This window comes from Leopardus geoffroyi, chromosome B4 (assembly GCF_018350155.1).
Source record: "Leopardus geoffroyi isolate Oge1 chromosome B4, O.geoffroyi_Oge1_pat1.0, whole genome shotgun sequence".
Taxonomy (NCBI): Eukaryota; Metazoa; Chordata; class Mammalia; order Carnivora; family Felidae; genus Leopardus; species Leopardus geoffroyi.
In genome coordinates, this window is record NC_059341.1 from 77,928,064 (window position 1) to 77,955,363 (window position 27,300).

The 27,300-nt window shown below is 40.6% G+C and overlaps 1 protein-coding gene across 7 annotated transcripts in view; it reads left to right on the forward strand.

The window, feature by feature from the left end:
• DIP2B (disco interacting protein 2 homolog B) overlaps positions 1-27,300 on the forward strand; it is a 236,312-nt gene that overhangs the window by 192,770 nt on the left and 16,242 nt on the right. For all 7 annotated transcript variants that reach the window (XM_045465121.1, XM_045465120.1, XM_045465123.1 and 4 more), the window contains 11 exons: positions 2,635-2,715; positions 6,118-6,245; positions 8,071-8,185; positions 11,745-11,946; positions 16,621-16,730; positions 16,853-16,933; positions 20,768-20,891; positions 22,107-22,228; positions 23,455-23,566; positions 25,767-25,876; positions 26,364-26,494. In XM_045465121.1, coding sequence (XP_045321077.1) covers positions 2,635-2,715; positions 6,118-6,245; positions 8,071-8,185; positions 11,745-11,946; positions 16,621-16,730; positions 16,853-16,933; positions 20,768-20,891; positions 22,107-22,228; positions 23,455-23,566; positions 25,767-25,876; positions 26,364-26,494 — 1,316 coding nt within the window. The remainder of the gene's footprint in view (positions 1-2,634; positions 2,716-6,117; positions 6,246-8,070; positions 8,186-11,744; positions 11,947-16,620; positions 16,731-16,852; positions 16,934-20,767; positions 20,892-22,106; positions 22,229-23,454; positions 23,567-25,766; positions 25,877-26,363; positions 26,495-27,300) is intronic.

Here is a 27,300-nt window from a genome sequence, read left to right on the forward strand (position 1 = left end):
ATTTTAAGAGTACAGTGACAGCAGATCCATCTCTCCAGAGTAGACTCAAGTTAGCTGAGCCTATGAGGACTGATGCCAACCAGAACACCAAGTTACTGATGAAAAACTGTCCTGTCACAGGGGCAGGTTGCTCCCATTATTCAGTCTTTCATTCAACACATGTTTACTGAGCACCTTCTGTGTGTCCCAGCAGTATTCTAGATGCTTGGTACCTCAGGAAAACAAACGGAGCTCCTCAAATAACTCATGTTCTAGTGAAACCAGCACATTGTTTTCCTGCCGACAGTTCTGAGTGTAAAGACTAACAGTAATGAAAGTTTGCCTAGTGAGGCTGGAAATCAGAACAGGCATAAGGAATTATCTATATTTCCTAATTGGGAGTAACCTGCCACAGGGTAGCTTTTAGGGAACAGAAAAGTCCATCTTATGGGCCATGATATTATGACCAACTGCCAATTTTCAGTTCTTTGAGCTTCCTTTTTCAATACTTGACTCTCAGTCTAGTATGGCAGGGCGTATCTATCTACCATACCATTATTGGCACATACCATTACATAATTATGTTGTAATAGACCTGACAGGAGAGTATTACCTATATGAATAGTGTGGTAACTGGAAAAGGTGAAGAGCTCCTGGGCTGTCCATCATCTGTTTACACAGCCTAGAATGGTGTAAATTATTAAATGTCTGTCTGTTGTGACCATCCTTGCATCATCAGTAATACTATTACATTCTTGGCCTTCCTTCAGAAGTTGCGATCCACTCACCTCAATAAGAGTGGGCATTGATAAACTCTTAAAGCACGCGTTTACCGCCAGTAACTTTGCTCTCACAAGTGACTAATTACTTGCACTGTCCATACATTTCACTAATTTAAATGTCACCCTAAAAGAAAAAAAAAATCTCACCCTACTCTTCTTCTTTTTAAATGCTTGGACTACATATGTTTCCAATATCTGAATTTTTCGTCATTCCATTTTCCTTACTATAAACAAGATCCTCAAGCAGTGTTTGAAGACACCGATAGTATTTTATTACATTGCCTTTCCGATAAGAGCAACTGCCTAGCCAAAATCCTCAGATTTTAATATCAAACTGCCAGGTCCATAGTGATGAAGGGATTCTGAAATCTGCAGTATAAATTTAACGATAGGGAAGTAGAATAAAAATCCTAACCAAAAAAGGAGAAAACAATTGCCTTTTGTTTGGGGTTTTTTTGTTTTTTTGTTTTTTTGTTTTTTTGGTTTTTTTTGCAAATTGAAGTTTCTAGTGTTTTCTTACTGGATTTTCTATTTAAATCTTGAGAGAGTTTTCCAGTGCGGTTAACCTTTCACTGGGACAGAAGACCTAGTAATGACTACAAAACGAAGCAAAGTGTATCTTTAAAAATAAGCTGCTGGTGAGAAAAACTTCAAAGAGCTCATGCCTTTTGTACAAATACACCGAGATCCGTACAGCAATATTCAGTAAAGCACATTTATAACAGTAAAATTAGATGGCCTTCCTCACCGGAAAGATGGCTTACATTCTAAAAGTACTAATTCTTGTAGTTTCCTGAGTACCGATTCTGAGCCAAACACTGTGCTTATGCCTGCAAATCTGTTTACGTTCCCTTAATCTTTACCCTAAACCTGTGAGAGGCATTGGGAGCTCTGTTTTATGGCCAAAGACACTGAGGCTTCGAGAAGTCCAGGAACTTACTAGTCAGTGGCAGAGCCAGAAGTTGAACTTTCATCGGACTCCAAGGGCTGTTCCGTCTTGTCCCCCATGCGATGATATGTTGCAGGACTGTTGAACAAAGGGAGCTAGAGCAACTGTCACCAACTTGCAGAGATATCCTAAATACATATGTTATGTGAAAAATGTATAGTATGTGAAAAAGCAGGTTGTGAAACAGTATATGTAATAGGATTCTTTTTTTTTTTTAATAAATTCTTACTACATTAATACATGCATGTAAAAAATGTCTGAGAGATATACAGCAGATTGTAAATGTTTCTTAAAGGGGTGGGGATACTGAAGTCATTATTTATATAATTTTAATTTTTCAATAAGTGTATATTACTATTATAATTTTTCTAAGACATTTTAAAAATTAAATGCAGGGCGCCTGGGTGGCTTATTTGGTTACACATCCAACTTTGGCTCAGGTCATGACTCGTGGATCATGGGTTTCAGCCCCGTGTGGGGCTCTGTGCTGACAGCTCAGAGCCTGGAGTCTGTTTCGGACTCTGTGTCTCCCTCTCTCTCTCTATCCTTCCCCCACTCATTCTGTGTCTCTCTCTCTCTCAAAAAATAAACATTCAAAACAATTTTTTTATAAAATAAAAATCATGGGGCGCCTGGGTGGCTCAGTCGGTTAAGCGGCCGACTTCGGCTCAGGTCACGATCTCGCGGTCCATGAGTTCGAGCCCCGCGTCGGGCTCTGTGCTGACAGCTCAGAGCCTGGAGCCTGTTTCAGATTCTGTCTCCCTCTCTCTCTGCCCCTCCCCCACTCATGCTTTGTCTCTCTCTGTCTCAAAAAAATAAATAAACGTTTAAAAAAAAATAAAAAATAAAAAAAATAAAATAAAATAAAAATCAAGTACATATTTTAAGAAAAAGCTAAGATTTTCACTGCTTTCTATCTTTTAGGTAATTCCAGTCAATTCTGCAGGCTCTCCTGTTGGGGACGTGCCCTTCATCCGGTCAGGATTACTGGGGTTTGTAGGGCCGGTAAGTGATGTATTCATGTTTGTTTTGGTGTATCTGATCCAGATATTTAGACTTTACAAGGTTTTCGTCACAGAACAGAACAAATTCAGATTAGTTCAGAAGTGTTAAAGAGTGTTACAGAGTGGTTTCTGTAAGAATGTCATAAACTCACCTAATGTTTATTGCTTTCATTGCCTACATTCACTTGACTCCTTTAAGCTGAGATATTTTTTATTTTCAAAAATTCTTTTCATTTAGTCTTGCTACATTTCTTTGATTTGATTTGTATGTTTCACTGAGTTAGAAGAGCGCTAAAAAAAAGTTGCCTTCAATAGTAAAGGGAATGACACCTGAGAGGCTCATTTGGTTAAGCATCTGACTTTGGCTCAGGTCATGATCTCACGGTTCATGAACTTGAGCCCCATATTGGGCTCTCCTCTCTCAGCGCAGAGCCCACTTCAAATCCTCTGTCTCCCTCTCCATTTGCCCTTCCCCAGCACGCTCTCTCTCTTAAAAATAAATGAATATTTTTAAAAAATTTTTTAAATAGCAAAGGGAAATCATAATAGTGTGCAAAGCATTTTCATACAAATTATCGGCACTATACCATGTATAATAATAAATTTTTCAAATATTAACAGTTTGTTTTCCAGCAAATGGTATTCACAGGCACTGCGTTCACGGAGACCATTAAGATACAAAATCTGTTCTCAGAGAGTTAACAGTTTTGTGAGCCCACAAAGAAGGCAGAGAGCCAGATTATGAAGGGTTTTGCATGATGTTGTGGGAAGTTTGGGTTGTATTTTATAAGTAACAGACATTTTTGGTCATAGTTAAACCCATATGTCTCCATCTACCTCTCTTTTACCTCCCTACTCTTTCATCTCCTCTTACCAGCTCAAGTTACAGAAGAAAAGACCTAATTTTACTTCTTCCCCACCATTTATGGGGGCAGGGGGTGTGAGGGCATGCCACTAAGACGATTGGTATCCTAGAAAGAGAAGTCTGTACCTACTGTTTTAACTAATCCTGTCAGCACCAAAAAATTCTCTAAAACCTAGCTCCTTTTAAAGCTTACCTCTCAGGGCGCCTGGGTGGCGCAGTCGGTTAAGCGTCCGACTTCAGCCAGGTCACGATCTCGCGGTCCGTGAGTTCGAGCCCCGCGTCGGGCTCTGGGCTGATGGCTCAGAGCCTGGAGCCTGTTTCCAATTCTGTGTCTCCCTCTTTCTCTGCCCCTCCCCCGTTCATGCTCTGTCTCTCTCTGTCCCAAAAATAAATAAACGTTGAAAAAAAAAAATTTTTTTTAAAGCTTACCTCTCCACGACTGAAGTCCAAGATGGAGCTACAGGATCCCATCTGCATTCCAGAAAACGGGACAGGGGAAAGAGTGTATCCCACCATCTCTTAAGGAAGATTTCCTGAAGCTACTGAGCAACACGTCATATCTTTTTTTTTTTTTCTTTTTTTTACATCCAAATTAGTTAGCATATAGTGCAACAATGATTTCAGGAGTAGATTCCTTAGTGCCCCTTACCCATTTAGCCCATCCCCCCCCCACAACCCCTCCAGTAACCCTTAGTTTGTTCTTCATATTTATGAGTCTCTTATGTTTTGTCCCCCTCCCTGTTCTTATATTATTTTTCTTTCCCTTCCCTTGTGTTCATCTGTTTTAGTCCTATCTTTAGTCCTATCTTAAAGTCCTCATATGAGTGAAGTCGTATATGTGTCTTTCTCTAATTTCACTTAGCATAATACCCTCTAGTTCCATCCACGTAGTTGCAAATGGCAAGATTTCATTCTTTTTGATTGCCAAGTAATACTCCATTGTATATATATATACCACACTTCCTTTATCCATTCATCCATCGATGGACATTTGGGCTCTTTCCATACTTTGGCTATTGTTGATAGTGCTGCTATAAACAAGGGGGTGCATGTGTTCCTTCGAAACAGCACACCTGTACCCCTTGGATAAATGCCTAGTAGTGCAATTGCTGGGTCATAGGGTAGTTCTCTTTTTAATTTTTTGAGAAACCTCCATACTGTTATCCAGAATGGCTGCACCGGCTTGCCTTCCCACCAACAATGCAAAAGACATCCTCTTTGTCTGCATCCTCGCCAACATCTGTTGTTGCCTGAGTTGTAAATGTTAGCCATTCTGACAGGTGCAACACCTTTTATCTGAACTGGTCTGAACTAGTCCCATGGCCACACTTAACTGCAAGGGGGCGCTGAAATGCAATCTTTATTTTGGTCACCCATGCCCAGCTAAAAATTCTGCAGTGAAAGAAATGGAGAAATGTACAGAACAGTGTCTGTCTCATTCTCTTTACTTACGTCCACCATAGCACTTTTCAGACTGTGTTGGAAATGGCTGGTTCTTTCCTGTCTTCTCAGATTAGCCTGTGGTTTCTTGAGTCTAGAAGTTCTATCTTACTTACATAACCCAATCAGCATATGGCACTACATTGCGCTCAATAAATCACTAAGTGACATTCACATAGAGATGACTACTAGATAATTGAATATGTATAAATTGTCCAGGAAATTTAGGACTTGTGTAATGAATGGAAAAGTCAATTTATTGCAAATGGGTCTCGGAGAATTTTTGAGAAGTATTATTTGTACAGTGATGTCTTTAGGGCGTTGACAGCAACATTTCCTGCAGCTATGTTATCTTCTTGGAGAGACTCCTATAGTGTTTCTCAGACCTTTCTTTATTAGCCTGTTTCTAATCTTGCCAGATGGAAACAGGATTACCCTTATAAATCTCGAACAGGTGTTCTCACATTCAGCTGTTTTCATCTCTTCCTAATTCCAGTATTAAATATGTTAACAATTTTTTTCTTTGCATCCATCTCATGAATAGGTACAAATGAACTAATACGACATAATCATGGTTGAGAAAATAAAATATGCTTGTGTGGAATCCTAGTTGCCTTCTTTCTTTTTTTTTCTTTTTTTTAATGTTTATTTGTTTTTGAGACGGAAAGAGACAGAGTGTGAACGGGGGAAGGTCAGAGAGAGAGGGAGACACAGAATCCGAAGCAGGCTCCAGGCTCTGAGCTGTCAGCATAGAACCCGACGCGGGGCTCAAACTCACGGACTGTGAGATCATGACCTGAGCCGAAGTCAGACGCTTAACCGACTGAGCCACCCAGGCGCCCCAATCCTAGTTGCTTTTTTATAAAATTCCTCCATAAGAATAAATATAAACAAATTATTTTCTTATACACTGTAATTTTTGTAAAATGCTATAGATTTCTCCTCTGATCTCTGAGATATGAAACACTTTCTTAGAATCCATAAAATACAGTGTTGTTTTCTTACATTTTTGATGAACTATATTTCAAAGCAGAAAGTAAAATACCTGTTTTGCTATTTAAATAATGGAAATCAAGGTAAATTTTTATTACCTTTCAGGGCAGTTTGGTGTTCGTGGTTGGAAAAATGGATGGGTTACTGATGGTTAGTGGTCGAAGACATAATGCTGATGACATTGTTGCTACTGGATTGGCTGTTGAATCAATAAAGACTGTTTATAGAGGAAGGTGAGTAGTACAAAATTCAGATGTTAGCACTTGCAGTGGAATCTAAATGTATCTTTACAGGGTAATTTGAGTTGTATTCTGTAGAGTAAGTGATTGGGGGTTTTTTTGGTTAAGCATAGCAGGAATTGGGCTTTAAATATTTATCTCAACATGGCAGGGTTTGGCTGAAATTGAGAGGAATAAGATATAACCATATCCTGTATTTCAGTTTTTAATTATTACTATTTGTTGAATACTGAGGAGAATTCTAAAACATTGAACTTCTTACATTCCATCAATATAGAAGTAGTGCCATTCAGACCATCATCTAAGATAGATGCTACTTTGTAGGAATTTTACATCTGAGAACTGTTTCTCTTATAACTCATCTCTAAATTGTTATAACGTTTTAACACAGAGATTGACATAGTACCTAAGTGCTAATTTCAAATTCCATGGATAAAGTCAACTACAGACCCTCTTTTCTTTGCTTATTAATACAAGGAAAGATATTTGGTACATACTTGAGTAGTTGATGTCTATCCAGTAGTTTATTTACAATCATGGATATGTATCCTTAAAGCATTCCTGGTATCCCTTTAGTTTTTTAAGAAGTAGGAAAAACTAATGAAACCAGTAGAGAACCAGTTCTAAAACGTGTAGTGTTTATAATAACGTGGCTTCCTCTGAGATGTAAACTCCGTGGGGCACTCGACCTTCTGTCTTTGGTCACTGTTATATCCCCGGCACTCAGCACAGCACCTGGCACACGGTAGGTGTTCAATGAATATGTGTGGAAGGAAGGAAGGAAGGAAGGAAGGAAGGGAGGGAGGGAGGGAGGGAGGGAGGGAGATGGTCCCACGTGCTGGCACATTCAGCTCTCCAGTGACTTCCCATTCTTTCGTGCATCCTTTCAACAAATATTTATTGGGTGCCAACCGTGTGCCACTATCATGCATGCTCAGAGTGTGGCATGTGGCAGTGAACAAAACAGGCCAGGTTTCTGCCCTTGTGAAGCTCACGTTCTCATTGAAGGAAACCGAGAGTAACTACAAAGTCAGGGACAGAGAGAACATGTGAGATGGTGATAAGGGCCACGTAGAAAGAACACCCTGGGGGTGGGAGTGCGCTCGCCGGTTTCTCTAGGGTGGTCTGGGAATGCCTCGCTAGTAAGGGGACGTTCGAGCGGAGACCTCACTCAGAACATCCCCCTCCCCTCAGCCTGCCAGGTCCCCCTGCCTGCCCTGGCCTGGCTCTGACCTCTCCCCACCACTCTCTGCTTACCACTCTGCTCCAGGCACACTGGCCTTCTTGCTGTTCCTCAAACCTGCCAAGCTCGTTCCTACCTCAGAACCTTTTCGCTTTCCGTTCCTTCTGCCCGGAAACCTCTTCCTCCAGATCTTCGCATGGCTCGCGTCCTCACTTCACTCAGGTCTCTGCTCCAGTGTCCACTCCTCAGGGAGGCGCTCCCCAACCACCCCGCCTTCAGGAGCGCAGCCGCCCCGCATACCGCTCTGCCCCTCGCCCTGCCTTGCCTTTCTTCCTGGTGTAATACGACATGATGTTATTTTTATATTTATTTGTTCTGTCTCTGACGTGCAAGCTCCATGAAGACAGGGACTTTGTCTTGCTTACCACTGCATCCCAACGTTCGTGCCGGTGGTGCTTACTAGTACATGTTTTTTGAGTCCTCATTTTGATGGTAATGACTGTGGCATTTTCTTTTCGAAACCACTCGTTTCTGGGTAGTGTGGTGGGGACAACTCCTCTCTGTAACTCCAACTGAGCAAAGCAAATAGGACTGGTTGTGAAGGGAGTCCTGATGTGTTTGATCTGTCTCTCTTAGAATTGCTGTGTTTTCTGTGTCTGTATTTTATGATGAGCGCATCGTGGTGGTTGCGGAACAAAGACCCGACGCCTCAGAGGAAGACAGTTTCCAGTGGATGAGCCGTGTGCTGCAGGTGAGCACGCCTGGGGTTATTTGTCGGAGCAGGTTGGCTTTGTTGTCAGAGGTGGTGGCAGCCACTGATGAAGCCTCCTCTTTGTTGGGCCAGTCATGCCACCGTATTTCTTCTTGCCAGTAACTGCTCAGATATTCTGGGTACTATTAGCAAAGTAATATAATCGGTACCATTTCTCCCTCCGGACTACATAGGATTTTCCTGCTCAGGTTGCCAAGAACAATTGAATTGACCTGCCTCAGCAAATTCTCTCACTTTTTTTGTTCCTGAGTGTTCACTGCCCGTGAAAGTTTAAACTGACCGCGTGTGCAGTACATCTTTGACAGAAATCAATCCACTTGTCAACAACGTGTGTGTAACCTGGTGCCTAGTGTGCAGGGATCCCAGCAGACGTAAGATGTCATTTTTGCTCTGAAGGAACTTGCCTGTGGAGTTAGAGAGCTGGAGAAGGAGAAGATCTGGGCTCCATGTAAGGGATATGTCACCAGTAGTTGGGGGCGGCGGGGGGAGAGTGGATAGGAGGCGTAGAATGATGAAAAGAGCCTAGTCCTCAGTTTGAAATTACAGCCTTTGAATCCCAGCACCTCTCCGTACCAGATATGCACCTTTAGGCAAGTTACTTAACCTCACTGAGTTTATTTCTCAACCCATAAAGTGGGGCTAAAACGATCTTACGGAGCTGTGGGAAGGATTAAATGAGATCATTATTTGAAGTATACTGTGTGCATTCAGTAAATAACGATAGTGATTATTATTAACATCAAAAATAATCGTAAGCGTAATCTCCAATAAGGAGTTTAGAGAGACCCACTATTTTCAGTAACATTCCCTTTCATTCCACAGTTATTGTTTGCTGCATCAGCCATGGTCAAAGGCCCGTGAAGGCTGGAACCTCCTCTCCTGATAGTCATGCTAGCACATCAGCATTGTATAGGCCCAGCAAATATTTGTTGGATAAATGTATGATCCAAAGAAAACATGGACTGTCCTTCACAAAGAAAATTCTATGTTATTTTAAGTGTTCCCAACATCTATAAACTTGTCTACTTGGGGCGTTTAGATGTATTCACTGCCAGTTAGTAGTCATGTTTTAGAAATAATGCAAGCCTGAGATGAGTGATAGGGCTAGATAACTTTTAAGATTTCTTTTTATTCTCGAGGTCTGTGGTTCTGAATTATCAGCTGGCAGAGCGTAGGCTGTTTGTAGTGACAAGACAAGAAAGAAAATCTACTGAGGATGGGATGGACAGAAAAGACTATGAAGAGTAGGGGTGGGCTGATCTCTGAAAGATGGCTAAGAATCAGACTTGCATAGAGAGTGTTTTTCATATCATTCATGTTTTCAAATAAACAAAATGTTTATTTCATTCAGAATAAATTGTGAGGCATAATGGTAGAATGTTGTGATGAATTAGATGTTTTTTCCCTATGATAGGAAATTGCCCAAGGTATTTCTTACTTTTCCCTGGAAAGCAAGTATAGGAATTATATGCAGGAATTATTGCAAAATTACATGCTAAGTTACTAATCCAAATTCTTGTAAAAGTCATTCAGGGTCTCATTTGGTCATGGAATAAAAGGGCATTATTTCCCTAGTCTCCATAGCTTCTCAGCCTAGAGCATTTGGAGCTATACAAGAAAGGTAAGGACGCTGTATGTTCTGGTGGATGAGAGAGCCCAGAGGTTAACTCCAGATCTATGTATAATATGAACAAAATACTTAACTCAGCACCTTTTAAAGAAAGTAGTCAATAGATAACTTGCCAGATGGTGTATTTTCAGTGGGGAATCTAGGCTATATGTAATAACATTTGCTAACTCTCTGTATAATCTTAAACCCAGAGACGTAGGAACCCTGCCAGACTTTCTATTTCCCAGTTGTCTCTGTTGATTAGTAGGATACTCTGAGGAATATGATATTCATGTTTATTCCTTTGCCCTATTAAGTTGTTTTAATAAAAGGCCTTGTCTGTCTTTTATGACTGTTGGTCCATTCTTCTGAGGCTGTATCTCATTTTCAGAAAGACTTATGAGTGATACAGTAAAGTTCTCTTGGCTGGTATGTTTGGAACCAGTATTAATAGTTGGTCAGTTTCATTATTATTTTTTTGAGAGGAAGAGCGTGTACAAGCACGCAGAGGGGCAGAGGGAGAGGGAGAGGGAGAATCTTAAGCAGGCTCCACGCCCAGAGCGTTTTAAAAGGTGGTTGAAGCAGAGAATCATAAAAATGAGAAATTCTTCAAGTATTAAATTTTAACCCAAAACATACATATCCTCCTTCATTTGATAGAGAGTAGCATGAATATGCATACACCAGTTTGCATTCCAGTCAGCCTTCTTCCATAAACCACATCACATTGCATGGTTTTGATTTCTGTTTTCATTTGTTAGACTAGAATGCAAGTATGTGCAAAGGGGCTAGAATACATAATCTTTTAGAATTAACTTGTGTCTATCAACAGTAGTTTTTTAGGAGCTTACCTTCAGTGAGTCTTTCCAAAGCGTAATTCTCTCTGTCCTTTTATGCTCAGTTTTATCAATTGATATAATAGTTAAATTATGTGAACACAGGAACAAGCACAAACGTAAAAGGTGTAGAAGCAAGCCAGCTGATGCTCAGCGAGGGCACAGGTGCATGGCTGGGAGCGGAAGTGCACTGAGGAGGCCAGTGGCCTCTGGGGTTCAGTGTGTAGTAGCCTCACCCCATTGTTTTGCAGATGGGATTCTGGGTAACTTTGTGAACCACTTAAGCAGGGGCCCACTTCCAGTGCTTCTCATGTCCATAATAAAAATACTCTGCCTCTGGGGCGCCTGGGTGGCTCAGTCGGTTAAGCAAGCGTCCGACTTCAGCTCAGGTCATGATCTCACAGTCCGTGAGTTTGAGCCCCACGTCGGGCTCTGTGCTGACAGCTCAGAGCCTGGAGCCTGTTTCAGATTCTGTGTCTCCCTCTCTCTCTCTGCCCCCTCCCCCGCTCATACTCTGTCTCTGTCTCTCTCAAAAATTAATAAAAACATTTAAAAAAAATTAAAAAAAAAATACTCTGCCTCTATTGAACTGAGCTTTGTTGTATATTAAAAGAATCAAATCGGGTGCCCGGCTGGCTTAGTCAGAGGGGTGCGCAACTCTTGATCTCAGTGTTGTGAGTTCAAGCCCCATGTTAAGCGCAGAGAGTACTTAAAAATAAACTCTTAAATAACATAACATAACATAACATAACATAACATAACATAACATAACATAACATAACCAACACAAATTTCTAGGTGTTGGACATTATCCAAGAGAGAACATACTGAGGCTTACAAATCAGTATCCACTTCTGTCCATTTAGATCGTACCTTACCCCTCTTCTGTTGATCGCTGCCATTGCTGAAAGAATTGGGTAACTTCAGGTGTATGAGATCTTAATAATCTAGCAGATTCTAGACCTAGAATGGATTCTAGACCCAGAATGGATAGAAAAGGAAAAATCCTAGAGTAGAATAATGGATTATTTTAGGAGGATGTCAAATGTAGTAAAATTAATCTCACTAAATATTTTTCTTTGTATCTTTCTAGGCAATCGATAGCATTCATCAAGTGGGAGTTTATTGTCTCGCTCTGGTGCCTGCCAATACATTGCCAAAAACTCCACTCGGAGGGATCCATATATCTCAGACGAAACAGCTCTTTCTGGAGGGATCTCTACATCCTTGCAATATCCTCATGTGCCCACATACATGTGTGACCAATTTGCCAAAACCCCGGCAAAAGCAACCAGGTAATATACTAGCTTTGAAAACATCATATTAAAATTAGAACTTCAAGAAGCTGACTTTTTTCAGCGTGATTCTTTCTCTAGATTTGGACTTTACAAAGACTAGTAACACAAGAATAGCATTAGATGACCAAAAGCAGGGAGGATTGAGAACCTGCAGAATAGCCTTCTCTGACTTTATTCCTGGCTTCCTCTTCTGAGTAATTCTCAGTAGCGTGCCTCCATGTCCCCTGGATGTATAAAGGATGGGGTCAAGATGATCAAAATCCCACTGGTGGGTCTGGAATAAAACAAGTTCTATAAGAGAAGGTTCTGATAATAATAAGAACAGCTAGTATTTATTGAGTGTTCAGCAAAAGCCAAATACAGATTAAGCATTGGACATACGTGATCCTGAAGTGTTAGCCCCGAGCTGTGGAAAATAAAGTTCAGAAAAGTTAAGAATTGTGCTCAAAGACATGTAGCTAGTTAATGGCAGAGCTGAGATTCACACCAGTTGTGACTCTAAAATCCACACTCTGAATCACTGTTATACTGCCTTTTTGTTGGGAATCACTTGCCTAGAGTCATCCTGTATTCCTTTTAAGCTTTAGGGGTCTGATTTAGGCCTATAATACCTGTAGGGAGCAAGATAACTTAATTTTGAAATTTTGTGGATTGTAAGCACAAGATAAATAATGCATTTTGCATTTGCCATATTCCTGTGAATTCAAGATGCAAGTAAGTATGTGTGAATTGCCATATGGAAAATAATCCATTCCTACTTTCTGAGGTTAAAGGGCTGAGTAGGAGGCTAAAGGAAGGAGTAATTGATTGGTGGTCAGTCATGTTGAAATATCTGTTCACCCAACATGAAATCATTAGGTTTTAATGCTATTTTATTTTAATGGAGAAGTTAATAAAAGGATCCTAGTTTCCTGAATGCCTGAAAACAATCAAGAGGCAAAAAATCTGGCCTTTACAGAACCCGCCACCACCACCCACTCACCCACTTGCATGTGCGTGCACACATAGACAAACAGAGTGTACATCAGCAGCATGCTGGGCTCCAGATGATGTGTTGGGGAGAGAGAAGGTAGTGGGGAGTTTAGGAAGGGAAGGGTAAGTGTGGCAATTAATCATATTTCTGTAAGACAGCTTTTGCTGGAAGGTAAACATGATGTACAATAATAAAATACAAGGTAAGCCACTTACTTTCTAGAACATTTTTATTCTAGACGTGATTCTACCATTATTAAAATGTTAACGTACTCTGCTCTACGATGGTTACTTCAGTCGTCTGGTGGCTGAAGATGATGTCCCAGTTGTTTATCTAGATATGATTGTCAGCTCATCAGCTAGCCTTATCTTAGTAACAGTAGATATGGAGCTAAAGTATATATGGGTATTTACCAGTTTCTGCTTGTGGAAATAAGTTTCTGAACGTAACTTATCAAGAAATGTATAAGAAGTGCCTCTATGTTGCTTTCCCAAGCGTCTGGCAGATGCATAGAACACACAGCTCCTCACATCCTGGTTTACTGAAGTCCTACGTTCATTTGTCATAGGAGTAAAAGCCCATTTTTTTAAGTAGTTTTTAATGTGTTAAGTACCTTTTTTTAATTGAAATACAATTAACATACAGTGTTATATTAGTTTGAAGTGTACAATATGATGATTCATCAGTTCTATACATTACTCAGTGTTCGTAACAATAAGTGTACTCTTAATTGTCAAATCCTGGGTTTTTTTTTAATTTGTTTAGTGTTTTATTTTTCAGAGAGAGAAAGACCGAGCATGAGCAGGGGAGGGGCAGAGAGAGAGAGAGAGACACAGACACACACACAATCTGAAACAGGCTCCAGGCTCTGAGCTGTCAACACACAGCCCAGCCTGGTGCTTGAACTCACAAACTACGAAATCATGACCTGAGCTGAAGTCAGACATTTAACCAACTGAGCCACCCAGGTGCCCCTGTCAAATCCCATTTTAAAGAGCATTTAATCTAGGATTCTTTTAACAAAAACTTTATGTCATAGTAGATGTTTAAAAGTTGCCACCTAGAGGCACAGTAGGTGCTTAAAACATTGCTTTTGCTAGCCAGATTTCAATCAACTTTATTAAATGATAAAACCTACATAAAAAATTTATTCCTAAGCCCCCAGAGGCATGGTATCTGCCTGTGTGATGAAAGCATTAGGTTTGGATGGAACAGAACTGTTCCATGTGTCTCCTCATCATGGGCCCAGTAGCTACTGGGCCATATTTTTCTCAAGGCAGATGGCAAAAGCAAGAAGGCAAGCCAAACCATACAAGCATATTTAAAGCTTCTGTTTGTGTCATGTCTCCTAACATGTCATTGTCCAAAACAAGTCAGACCATGTCCAGAGTCAGTGGAGCAGAGAGGTGTGCTCCTCTTATGTAATCACAGCAACAACAGGAAGGAAGGGAAGGATTATAAGAAAATAAAACAGTCTGCCACAGCCATCCCAGCATATCACCTCAGGGCCCGGTTAGGCCCCCTGACCTCCCGCCATCATTCTTGCATTCCAGCTAAGTGGGGGGAACAAAGGCAAGGAAAATTTAAACATTTTCTAGAAATTGTACATATTATTTCCTCATATATTTTGTCTCCCACAAAAGAATGTAGTCTTAATTCCAGGCATTTACTTATCCAGCTTAAAGCTGGGGGGTCTGTTACTAAGGAAGAAGAGGAGAATAGATGTTGGGATTGATGACTAACAGCTTTGCCACAGGAAATATACATAATTTTGTGGAAAAAATCAGAAGGTGTATTTACAGGTATAGCAAGGTGTCAGCAATTAGCCTTCTAGATGTTACTGCTGTTGGTTATTTTTCACTCTCTGTGATCCTTAGACTTAAGAAATGCACAAGAAGGACCTCAAGAAATTGCTGCTGAATTATTTTTTTTGTTTTAAATTACCCTGAAAAAATCACTTTTAAAAAGGCACACCTTGGGGTGCCTGGGTGGCTCAGTCGGTTAAGGTCCGACTTCAGCTCAGGTAATGATCTACAGTTCGTGAGTTTGAGCCCCACGTCCAACTCTGCTGACAGCTCAGAGCCTGGAGCCTGCTTCAGATTCTGTGTCTCCCTCTTGGCCCCTCCCCAGCTTGCACGCCCGCTCTCTCTCTCTCTCTCTCAAAAATAAATAAACATTAAAAAAAAATTTTTTAAAGGCACACCTTTATTACGTTTATAGTCTAATTTCAGGTTTGGGTAGCTAACACAGTCAGATACACTGTGAGTCCTTGTGTATATAAAAGGCTATCTCCAATATGATCTATCTGTAACTAGTTACACTTCTTCGTAGGAAGGAGTTCTACTGAAAATTGCGGTAGACACTTTGTGGACAAAAATTGTTCAGCAGAGTGTTGGAGTACTTTATGCTTCTTGAGTTTTTTAATTTGCTTTGAAAAAATTTTTTAACTTTTCTTTTTGAAATAATTTCCCACTTAAAGTTGCCAAACAGTACAGAAAATTCCCTAACATCCTTTATCCAAACTTCCCCAAATATTTATTTAAAGTGTATAAGTTTAGTGATTTTGTTCCAGCTGTTCCAATACATTTAGGATCAACAGATCTGGGTAATAAAAGATATTTAATATGAATTCATATGTAGCATTAGCATTACTCAAAACTTAGCTGGCAATAAGTTTTATTATCTTTTAGCCATCTGCCTAGTTTAATACGATACAGTCTTCAAGTGACCATCAAAAAAGGCATACAGCATCCTAGCACTTTTTTCTTGAAGAGAGGGAGAGTTCTGCCTTTTTATTTGGAAGTGTCAAACCTATGGACAAGTTGAAAGAATACCACAGTGACACCTATATACTCCCCCTTAGTGTCAACAGTTGTAAACATTGCTTTACTGAACTCCTTGAAAATAAATTGCAGACATCACGACACTACACCCCTAAAAAGTTCAGTAATGTCATCTCCAAAGGAAAAAAAAAAACTTCTCCTAAAGTTTTCCTAATCAACCACAATGCCATTATCCTATTAAGATATTTAACCTTAATATAATGCTATCATCTAATAATACACAGTCTGTATCCAGAATTCTTCACTTGTTTATTATAGCAGATTTTTTAAAATTGAGTATCCAGTCAAGGTCATGCATTGAATTAGGCTGCCCTTTAACTTAGAAGTTCCTAGCCTTATTTTCTCTTAAAGACATAGTTTTTGAAGAATCCAGGCCAGTTGTCTTACAGAATGTCCCACAATCTGGATGTCATTACTCACTCTTAATAAAGCACTTCTGAGATTCCTGAAGAACCCACTCACAGGGTCATACTGTGATTGGAGCTGATGAAATTATTTGTCAGTAGGAACCAGTGGAACCAACTGTCACCTGAGAGTAAACTCCCTTATACCCAAGATACAGGAGCCCACCTGCTCCTCTCCAAGCTTGCAAATCCCAGTCTCTGCTTCTGTTTTTTTCTAACACTTCCTACTACCTGACGTTATTTATCTGTGTATGTATTTATTGGTTGCCTTTCCCCACTAGAATACAAGCTGTTTGTCTTGTTTGCAGCTGTGTTCCCAGTGCCTAGAAGAATGCTCAGTCTATATTGTTGAGTGAATATTTGAAGTAGTTTGGGTCAGTCTGGAAATACTTCGGGAAGATGTAGTTTGAATTACCATCTCCAGAGAGTTGATTTTTGCCTTTTCTTACAGGTGTAGGCCCTGCTTCTGTGATGGTTGGGAATCTGGTTGCTGGAAAACGCATAGCACAAGCTGCAGGAAGGGATCTTGGGCAAATTGAAGAGAATGACTTAGTGAGGAAGGTAAGTGTTCAGATGTGTTGATTTTTATAAACAGATGAAGGACGGGTGGTAGATGGAAGCTGCATTATCCAACTTTCACAGAATTACTGACCCTGATTCTTGTTTCTGTTTTACAACTTCAGCACCAATTTCTGGCCGAGATTTTACAGTGGCGAGCCCAGGCAACCCCTGACCATGTACTCTTCATGCTGTTAAATGCCAAGGTATTAAAAATTCAATTGCATATCTAATCAGATGAACATTGTGGTAGGATCTTAGGCACTCGTGATCTCTTTCATCAGAAAATTTCTATTGTCAACTCTCAGGAAGGAGTTACTGCTTCCTCCTTGTTTTGACATATGAGGATAAATTGTGCAATCACTTCAAGGTTGAAACGAGACCTCCTGGAGTGTTATTTAATGCTGGCTCTCCTTGTGTTACAGTCAAGTCGCCTTTGTTCAGTTCCAATAGGAACAGTTGGGCCAGCAATGCAGCTCCATGGATCTACAGATATATAGGATGCATTATGTCGTACCTTCTTTTACCCAGTTTGACTCTTAATTTTTTGACTTCTCCCAGGAAGAAAATGACTTTAGAGAAACATTTTCTAAAACAAGGTTATGTTTACTATATACTTAAACGATTTATTGCTAACAGATATAAAACAAATTGACAATTATTCAAAAGTACATTTAACTCCTACTTTATAACGGATGGTTCATCAGAATATTATATTTTTTAAGTTACGCATTGTGTGGGATGATGCTGATATTTGTTTTATGGCTGGATCAGAGGCTGAAATTACTGTGACCATGGCATATAACATTATGTGCCACCATAGGGGGAAGACTAGAGGGCCTATTGAAATCACCTGGGGACTTAATCTAAAGTGTCCCCTTCTGCCCAGACCTCCCCTAGATTCTGATATATTTTATACAGTTTGTACAGAGATTATGTAGTGATAGGACTTAATGAGGGGGAATATGCTGTGCATCTTAATGAAAAGTCATTAAAAATCGTCAGAACCATTGCTCTCTGGTAGAAAACTTTGGGATTTGCTTGCTCTGCCTCTGTGTGAAATGGGTTTCCCTCCAATCACATGGATTCATTAGGGTCCTCATTTCAGTAAGAAGATGTCAATCCTGCTTACTTACCCACTCCACTTCCAAGCTGGGCTGCAGTTGAAGCTATAGCCCCATGAAATCTGTACCCCAGGTATTTGTTAGAAAGCATAAATTTAAATTTGCTTCTTGGTTAGAGAAATGATATATATTTAGTCCATTTATTCCGCATATTCTAATATTTTACCTTGGATTAGCCCAAACCATCAGAAAGCTTAATAACCGTATCACATTGTTCCCTCATGCCCAGAAAACCGTTTTTATCGAAGGTTTAGTTTGCTGCTGTACCATGGACTGAAAAGAAGAATATTGTAAGATGTAAGAAATGGCCTTAAGAATTTAACCCTGACTTTTGCCAAAAGGATATCCATTTTAGTGTTAAAACCTTAATGTCCAACAATAGGCAACTGACTAAATAAATTGTAGCATATAAAATTGTGGCATGAAATACTATGCAGCCATAGAAGAATATTTGATTATACAGAAAATATTCATGATGTATAAGTAGCAAAAATAGTTTATAAAAAACTTCAGTAAAATAATCAAGTACCTACTGAAGACCCTGTTCTGGGTGCTATATATTTCATTCGTCATTTTGAGGTTGAGGACACTGAGGCCCGGAGACATAAAATAACTTCCCTGAGGTCACAGTGCTGGTAAGTGGTAGGACTAGGCAATGAGCTCTTCATTTGAACCCAACTGGCTTCTGAGCCCACATTCTTTTTATTTATTTATTTATTTATTTTTTTAACATTTATTTATTTTTAAGACAGAGACAGAGCATGAACGGGGGAGGGGCAGAGAGAGAGGGAGACACAGAATCCGAAGCAGGCTCCAGGCTCTGAGCCGTCAGCACAGAGCCCGATGCGGGGCTCGAACTCACGAACCGTGAGATCATGACCTGAGCCAAAGTCGGACGCTCAACCGACTGAGCCACCCAGGCGCCTCTGAGCCCACATTCTTAATTAACCAATGCACCCTATAGCTTCTGGCAGATAGTATAATATGGTAAATTTTTTTGTTAATGTTGCATGTGAATTTACATATAATACCTAACTCATTTTTTAAAAACCAGGAAAATATACACCAAAATGTTAGTAGTGGTTATATCTAACCTATATTTTACTTGTCTATATTTTCCAGATGGTCTATATTGAACATGTGCTATTTTATATTAATGAAGTTTTTAAAAAAATTTTTTTTAGTTTATTTATTTTTGAGAGAGAGAGAGCACAAGCAAGGGAAGGGCAGAGAGAAAGAGGGAGACACAGAATCCAAAGCAGGCTCCAGGCTCCGAGCTGTCAGCACAGAGCCCAACGCGAGGCTCAAACTCACAAGCTGTGAGATCATGACCTGAGCCGAAGTCAAACGCCCAACCAACTGAGCCACCCAGGCACCCCTTGTATTACTGAAATATAAAAGTTATTTTTTTTTTTTTTAATTTTTTTTTTTTTCAACGTTTATTTATTTTTGGGACAGAGAGAGACAGAGCATGAACGGGGGAGGGGCAGAGAGAGAGGGAGACACAGAATCGGAAACAGGCTCCAGGCTCTGAGCCATCAGCCCAGAGCCCGACGCGGGGCTCGAACTCACGGACCGCGAGATCGTGACCTGGCTGAAGTCGGACGCTTAACCGACTGCGCCACCCAGGCGCCCCTAAAAGTTATTTTTAAAAGAAACAGCTCAGGAAAACTTGTTTTTCTTGTGAGACTTTTTGAGATATAAAGTTACAATAATTAAGATAGGGTGGTATTAGCACAATAGGCAGAGAATAATTTGGTTTTATGTAGTGACGTTGAAGATAGGCGTACCCAGTGACCCCGCAATTCCATTTCTAGGTCTGCACCCTGCCAAAACTCATATTTATGCCTGAGGAGACATGTATGAGAATGATATTATCCAGCAGCAGCAGAATGAGTGAATAAATTGTTACATGTTTATACAGTGGAATACCACGCAGCAACAAAAATGAGTGAACTACACCATTCCCTAGGGCATAGATGACTCTTAATCTTGAGAGAGAAACAAAACACAAAAGTATATACAGCACAATTACATTTATATAAAATCAAATACTTCATGGGTAGTGACCCTATAAAGAGAAGGAAATCAGTGATTAAGATGAAAAAGTCAAACGTAGTGGTTGTATATGGAAGGAAAGAAGGACTAGACCAAGGAGATCCCTGGGGGTGCTTTTGCACTGCTGGCAGTGGTCTTTTTCATGCCATTCTGGTTCTCACACAGAGGCTTGCTTTGTAATTTTCCACTAAGCTACACATTCATATTTCACGCGCTTTCATATCCGTGTGTTTTATTTTACACACAAAAGGGGTTCCCAAAGCCCAGCTCAGTGAAACTTGAATTGACACTAAGGAATTGATGAAGACCTGCAGGAGGAATTATTCTCAGGATCAGGAATGGTTGGCCATCTTCTGATCTGCTCCTCTTTATTATTAGCTAGTGGACTCTGATTCACTGTTCCTGTCTTGTTTACATCTTTGCTGTTAGAAAACTCAGAGCCAAATTTGTGTCATGCACAACAAATGCACATGGCCACGTGGCCAGCAGTTACTGTCCTGACCCCGCTCCCGCCCTCATTCTGCTTTTATTTCCTTTATTTTCCCTCTACTCTTATTTCCTCCTTTAAATAAAAAATTCCTATGTATTTTTGAAGCTACCTTAAACAAAAAACGATTATAAATACGTATGTTTGAATTAGGTTAATGCTGATATTCCCTAAATACCTTCAAGCATTGAAAAAGAAAAAATACCACACGTTCTTTCGTTCAATACCAAGGGAATTTTCACTGGTATGGATAACTTGCTACAGACAACCGACCAAGGCACAAGCCTTTCCGATATAATGTTGAGTTGGCTGTGCTTGTCGCCGTTTTGTTTCCTGAGTTTTGACCCACTTATACTTTCTTCTGTTTAAAGGGAACTACAGTGTGCACAGCCAGTTGCCTTCAGCTTCACAAGCGAGCAGAGAGGATTGCGTCAGTTCTTGGTGATAAGGGGCATCTCAATGCAGGAGACAACGTGGTGTTGCTCTATCCACCTGGTAGGTGTTGGGTTGATAAACTAGACTCGAGGTCCATTACCAGACTACAAAATAGAAGAATTGAGGAAGTCAGGGCCGCCGTCTGTGCGCATGTAGGCTGTGCACTTCCCAGCTCCGGGAGTCCCAGGCACCTAGGCCAACGTAAGAACCAAGCCTCGCCCCCTGGAGCTGTGCAGTGCCGTGGGTCTTCTGGGCTGTGTCTGCTGCATTTGCTCTTGTATTTCCACTGTCTAGCCTAGCTCCTGGTGCTATGGTAAATATCAAATGAATTAGTGAAGACTTTCTGACTTTTGGAAACCCTCGAAAGAGGTGCTCTGTTTCTAGGAGTGTTCAGGAATGGAACCATTTCACCCAGCTCCTGAATATTGTGTGTGAACTCTTTTGACTTTGCATTCTTTATATCCCGATTGATGTTCAGTATTCCTCAGTTATTGCTGCTTTCACATTCCACGCTCTAATTTAGTGTAATAATGTTCTTACGGTGAGAGGTACTCGGAATTATTTGGTAACAGTCTGGTGTAAATATTCAGAACGTTGGGTGAAATATTTGAGTCGTTTTTTTTTTTCTCCTTCTGTCACCTACCCCTCTCATACATCTGGCCTTGTCTGGTCTTCTGTCCCCCTCAGTTCATTTTGTTCTGTGATTCTTACTCTGCTATTTTATTTACACTGACGCGAAGCTTTCTTAAAAGGTCATCTAGTGAAAGAATCCCTCCTCTGGTGTTCCTGTGAGATTGTCTTCCATCTACCAGTGAATGACATGGTGGTGGGCCAGAGCACTTCCAGAGGAGGCCTCTCTGCATGTGCTGGTAGTTCAGTCTTCAAATTGAGTCACATTTTGCCTCCCTCAGAGTTGCACTCCCTGTAACTACTCACTCGAAGTAACTACTCACTTAGTAGTTACTTCTCCTAAGTAATATCAAATAGAATGACTTCAAAATATCTTCCTCAGGTGTCTTTCAAGAGTTTTCTTTACTTCTGACTACCTTTCTTCTTAATTATTCTTAGCTTCTCGGTATGTTTGAAATTGTTTTATATGCTTCCTTCTCCACATTCAGTTCCTCCTTGATTTAAAAGATTTCTTCTGCTGTTATCACGTGAAATCACGATCCAAAGAAGCTATCTGGCACATGATTTAATAAACTGGTTTTGGAAGATCTGCCTTAAATTTAGTTTCTCGGCGATGGTGGGCAGCTAAGTGTCTCTGTCTTGCAGGCATCGAGCTAATAGCTGCGTTCTATGGTTGCCTGTACGCGGGGTGCATACCTGTGACTGTCCGGCCTCCTCACGCTCAGAACCTTACTGCCACGTTGCCCACTGTCCGCATGATTGTTGATGTAAGTACCAAGTGTATTGTGCCTTGTCCTCATCTCATAAAATCAAGAGACAGTTAAGGATCGTTGCTAATTTTCTAGTGTTGTTAAGTGGGAAGTCAAATCTGTCTCCCGAAAATCCCTTCCTTTTCATTTATCTGACCAAAACGACTAGCATTATTTCAGTGAAAGAATGTGGAAAGTAATCATTGGTGTGGTACAGAATTGTGTTGTTATGAACGTTAAGGAGGAAGCTGTTGTTAGTAATTCTCCATAAAACTTGGTTTTTTTCCTCCCTTCTTAAAAAATGTTCTCATTTTTTCTGCACAAGGTGATTTTATATGCCATAAATTTATATGGATCATTTTTATTTTGGTTAGTTTTATAAATTCACTTGGTATAGTATTAAAAGGTACCCAGATCTTGCCCTGGAGATGACAAGTTTCTAGAGGCTATGAGAATTGAAGGAAGTAACATAAATCTGTATTGCATATCGCAATTTGCATTTCAGCAGAGACAGAATTCTAATTTGTGTAACATTTGTTTCTCTAAGAACTGCTGCTCTGTCAGCAACTGAAACCTGCAGTATAAAGGCCATGTTCACCATAGATGATTTTATTACAAAATTCACTTCAGCAAAATGCCCTCTTTGCATTCTGCAAAGTAGGCCAGAGCAGCAGGGAGGGCAGTTTCCTCCTGTTGACAGTTTAGGGGGAAGTTGGTCGCTTTGCATTTCTGTGTGTAGGTGTGAAGGAGAGCTTCATTTCTGTGACATCTCCGCGTCCCTCAAATTCAGGATATGTTCTAGGTCGGGTAAATTTCACCATTCACCAGACTGCAGCAAACACGAACTCCTACAGAGATGATCCTCTGACTCCTCTCGTTCCCTGAGCCATACAAAATCCACATTTTTACTTTATCATAGTGTTCATGAAATCAATAGATGTTTGGACCCATGCTGAGATTATAACAATGAAATATTTGAGAATCACTGTTGTACACAATAACTTTTGTTGTGAACAAGTCCATCCTTCTGAGACAATTCAGCGTTACACATTTCCAGGAAGACAAATGTAAGGGAAACACCCATCCATTGTACTATTGTGTGTTCTTTGAAAAACAAATACTGTCCTGTCCAGTATGGTGTGCTTTTTAGTCCAGTGTGAGTTGCTTTTAGCAGCAGCCAGAATCTATGGTGCCACATGGGGGCTAAGCCTCCTGGGTGCTTATTTCTGTCATTTGTTTTCTAGGTCAGCAAAGCAGCCTGCATTCTCACCACGCAGACCTTAATGAGGTTATTGAGGTCCCGAGAGGCAGCAGCAGCTGTGGACGTGAAAACGTGGCCAACCATCATTGACACAGGTGAAAGGGAGATTTCCTCAGAACTGTCAAAGGAGCAAGAACACTCGCTCCCTGAAATTTCCCAGATTCTCATGCCAAAGATGTTTACACAACTCTTAGGTTGCAACACGTTCCACCTGCTAAGACAGAGGCAAAACTTCATGTCCGGTTCACTTGCATTCCCAAAGGACTGGATGCTACAACAACCAGACTCAAAGATGCAGATCACAATATGCTAAGAGCTCTTGAGACAGAAAGTGTCTCGCTCTTACTCTTGACATCCTCAAACGGTGGTTAGGTTTTTATGCAGACTATAGCTCTGTACACATGTAAGGCCATTTAAAGTCTTGAGACGATCTGATCCTTGCCTTCCAGGTGTGACACAGTTAAAACAGCATTGGACTAGGAGTCAGAAGGCCTGGTTCTAGTTCGAGCCTCAGTACTTATTTTCTGTATAACCTTGTCTGAGATTACCCTTTCCTAAAATGCCACCTACCCTTACCTGACTCACATATTTGTTGAAAATATCCAGTGCAACATAACATGAAAGTGCTTTAAAAACCATGAAGCGCATGAATTTTAGATGGCATTCGTGCTAAAAAAGCAGGTGGGGATAAGACATGGCGATATCTGGAGAATGACGGTAGAGGGAAGAGGAGAGTGTGCTCTGGAGTCGAGTGGGTGATATTTAAATCCTGATACTCTGTTACTCTCTGCGTATCCCCACTAACTTGGGCAGAACTGTCAAGTGGGAGTCGTGATAACCACTTCATGGAGTTGTAGATATTAAATGACATAACTTACGTAAAGCACCTTGCACATAATCATAATAACATCTTTTATTGAGCCCTGGATGTGTCAGTCATCTAACATACATTACCTTGTTTTATCCTTACACCAACCCTATTAGATAGGTGTAAGTTTCATTTATTGTACAGATAGGAAAACTGAAGTATAGGGAGGTTAAAGAGCAGAACTAAAATTCAAACCCCGTCTATTTGGCTCCATTCCCAGCCTCTTACCCAGAAGTCTCCTCTCTACCTGTTTTTGGTACGTACCACATGGTATCCATCTCAGGAACATTTATGTGGGTTTAAATGCAGGAATGGCATGTATTTGTGGTTATTGTGTGCCAGATGCTGACCTAGAGTTTTTTGCATTTGTTACTTAAGGACATAAGCACAGTTGTATACAATATATAACACAAATGGCCTGTGCTGATGTTCATGATGCAAAAAGATCTCCTATGGTTATTGGACTCAGTCACATTTTAGGAAGACTTGAGCTGTGGGCTGATACAGACAACAGGAAGGTTTCTTTAGGAACATGAGTGACCCTACCCTATACAAAAGTGGGCTGAAGGTGATAGATAAAGTCTTTGGTTTGACTAGAGATGGGTGTCCAACGATACAGAGATTTAAAAGTCAGAGTCCATTGTTTCTTGATCCAGAAAGCCACAGGAACCATTAAAGAGGTATGGTTGGGGCCAGAGACATCCTTGACATCCTTGACATCCTTGGTTTTGACACGCTGTAGAAAGCAAATTTGTGAGCAAGGGAGAGGTATATAAATAAATGAGCAAAGGAAGATAATTCCCTAATTCTAGGTTACCCTTAAAAATCTACCATGTTAACTTGGGGGAAAAAAAACGCAACTTTTAAAGCAGTCCATGATTAATGTAGCGTGTACTAATCTGTAAATAATGAACTTTAAATTGGAAACAGCATGATTAACAACTAAGGCTTTTAAAGCTTTTTGAGTTGTTTTAGAAGTACTTTATGTGAATTTACTTCCTAACAGTTGCTATGAGGGTAGGTATCATTCCCATTTTAGAGATAAAGAAACAGACACAAAGAGGTTAAATAACTCCAAGGTCACGTTGGTGGTAAATGGCAGAGCTGGGATTTGAACACCAGTGACCTGCTTTCTTGGTTCGTGTATTCTACCGCCGTGTTACATTACTCCTCACTTGCCTTCTAGTAAATACATTTACCTGATGTAGATTTGCTTGTTTATATTACCTACTGGTGTCCTCAACCTCAACCCACCTCTAGGAGTGACATACATGAACTGTTCAGTTAAATACGAGAAGCCAAAGCCTTAGCAGATCCCAGAAGCTGTATTTGTCCGTAGCAGAGCTGTAGAAAGCCAGTTGAAGAGCAATGATACTCACTTTCCAGTGGGTCTGATTGACATCAGTTTTTTTTTCTTTTCATTGCAGATGACTTACCCAGGAAAAGGTTACCTCAGCTGTATAAACCACCCACTCCTGAGATGTTGGCATATCTTGATTTTAGTGTGTCCACAACCGGCATGCTTACAGGAGTGAAGGTAAAGTAGTCTGAATATGTACTCACTCACTGTCTGGCTGCTGGTAAAATGCCAGGGCTGCAAAAATAGAGATGACCACTGCCACAGGGACTTCAGATGTGGAGGCCAACTGGCCTCCAGAGACCAGAGACCAGTAGGCGGAGGATCAAAGGTCCCTGCTATATTTAAATAAAAGCACTGGCTCTTCCGGAATAAGTTATCCCGAGGAATTTATGTTACGAAGTGTTCTAAACCTGGCCTAGAAGCTAATAGATAATAAGAGTCACAGTTAAAGCCAGTATGAAGCCATAGATTCGTATTTCATAGAACTCGGTATTGACTAAGGAACAAGAATATGTTAGACTTAGATAGGCTTTTTGAAACAATGAAAAATGTACATCATTTGGAGGGGTTTGGGGGAAATTAAAATTTTTCAAAACTGTCATTAGAGAGTTTTTCTGCCTGTGGGATGCCAGTTCCATCCTGTTCCATGTTCCCTACTTTCCAGATGTCCCACTCTGCAGTCAATGCTCTTTGTAGAGCCGTCAAGCTCCAGTGTGAGTTGTATTCTTCTCGGCAGATCGCCATCTGCCTTGACCCTTACTGTGGACTTGGCTTTGCACTCTGGTGTCTCTGCAGGTAGGAATGGAAGAGCAAAGAAGGACTGAGTGGGGATGTCTTTGGGGCTATAACCATCTCATCCTTCCTTCTGCTCCCTTAATTTGGTAATGTTTCAATGAAATGCTGATGTTTCCAGAATGTGTACACCTAAATAGGATCTCCAAAGTTCATTTAGTTTTGTTTATACTCCCTTTCTTTCTTGTCTGTTAGTTTTATGCCTCATACTTTTGTATGTCAGTGATCTTATTACTTGCTCTCTGCTCCATCCTGTAATCCTCATTTTAGAAGCAGAGCCAAGTAGAAGGGTGACACTTGGGTGAAATATGTCATGCTTTGACAGCCAGAACGCACCCCCTAGGTTTGGCAGGAAGGAATATAATGAGATTGGATGACAGCGTGTGGCTGGAAAGTGGCATGCCTGTCCTGGCCAGATTGTGTCTTATGGAATAGCAGATCCCCACTCCTCCCAGGGAACCGTACCTCAGCCCTGCATTTTCATCTCCCCGGTGGACATCTCCATGAATGCTTCACAGACACCTGCAACTTGGCGTTCTTGTGTGTCCTCATCTTTGTTAGGATGGGACCATTCACCTTAGGGGCACCTAGATAATGCCCACTAGGAACGTGGGCATTGTCTTCAACTGTATGTCTCACTTCCAATTAAGTGTCCAGTCCTTTGTGGCTCAGTTGTTCTTAAACCTATGTGTACATAAGAATCACATAGGGGTCTTTAAAAAGGCAAGTTAATGGGCCTTCTCCAGACTTACTAACTTAGATCTCCAGAGGTAGCAACCACAATTTCCTGTATTTTATAAATACAGGAT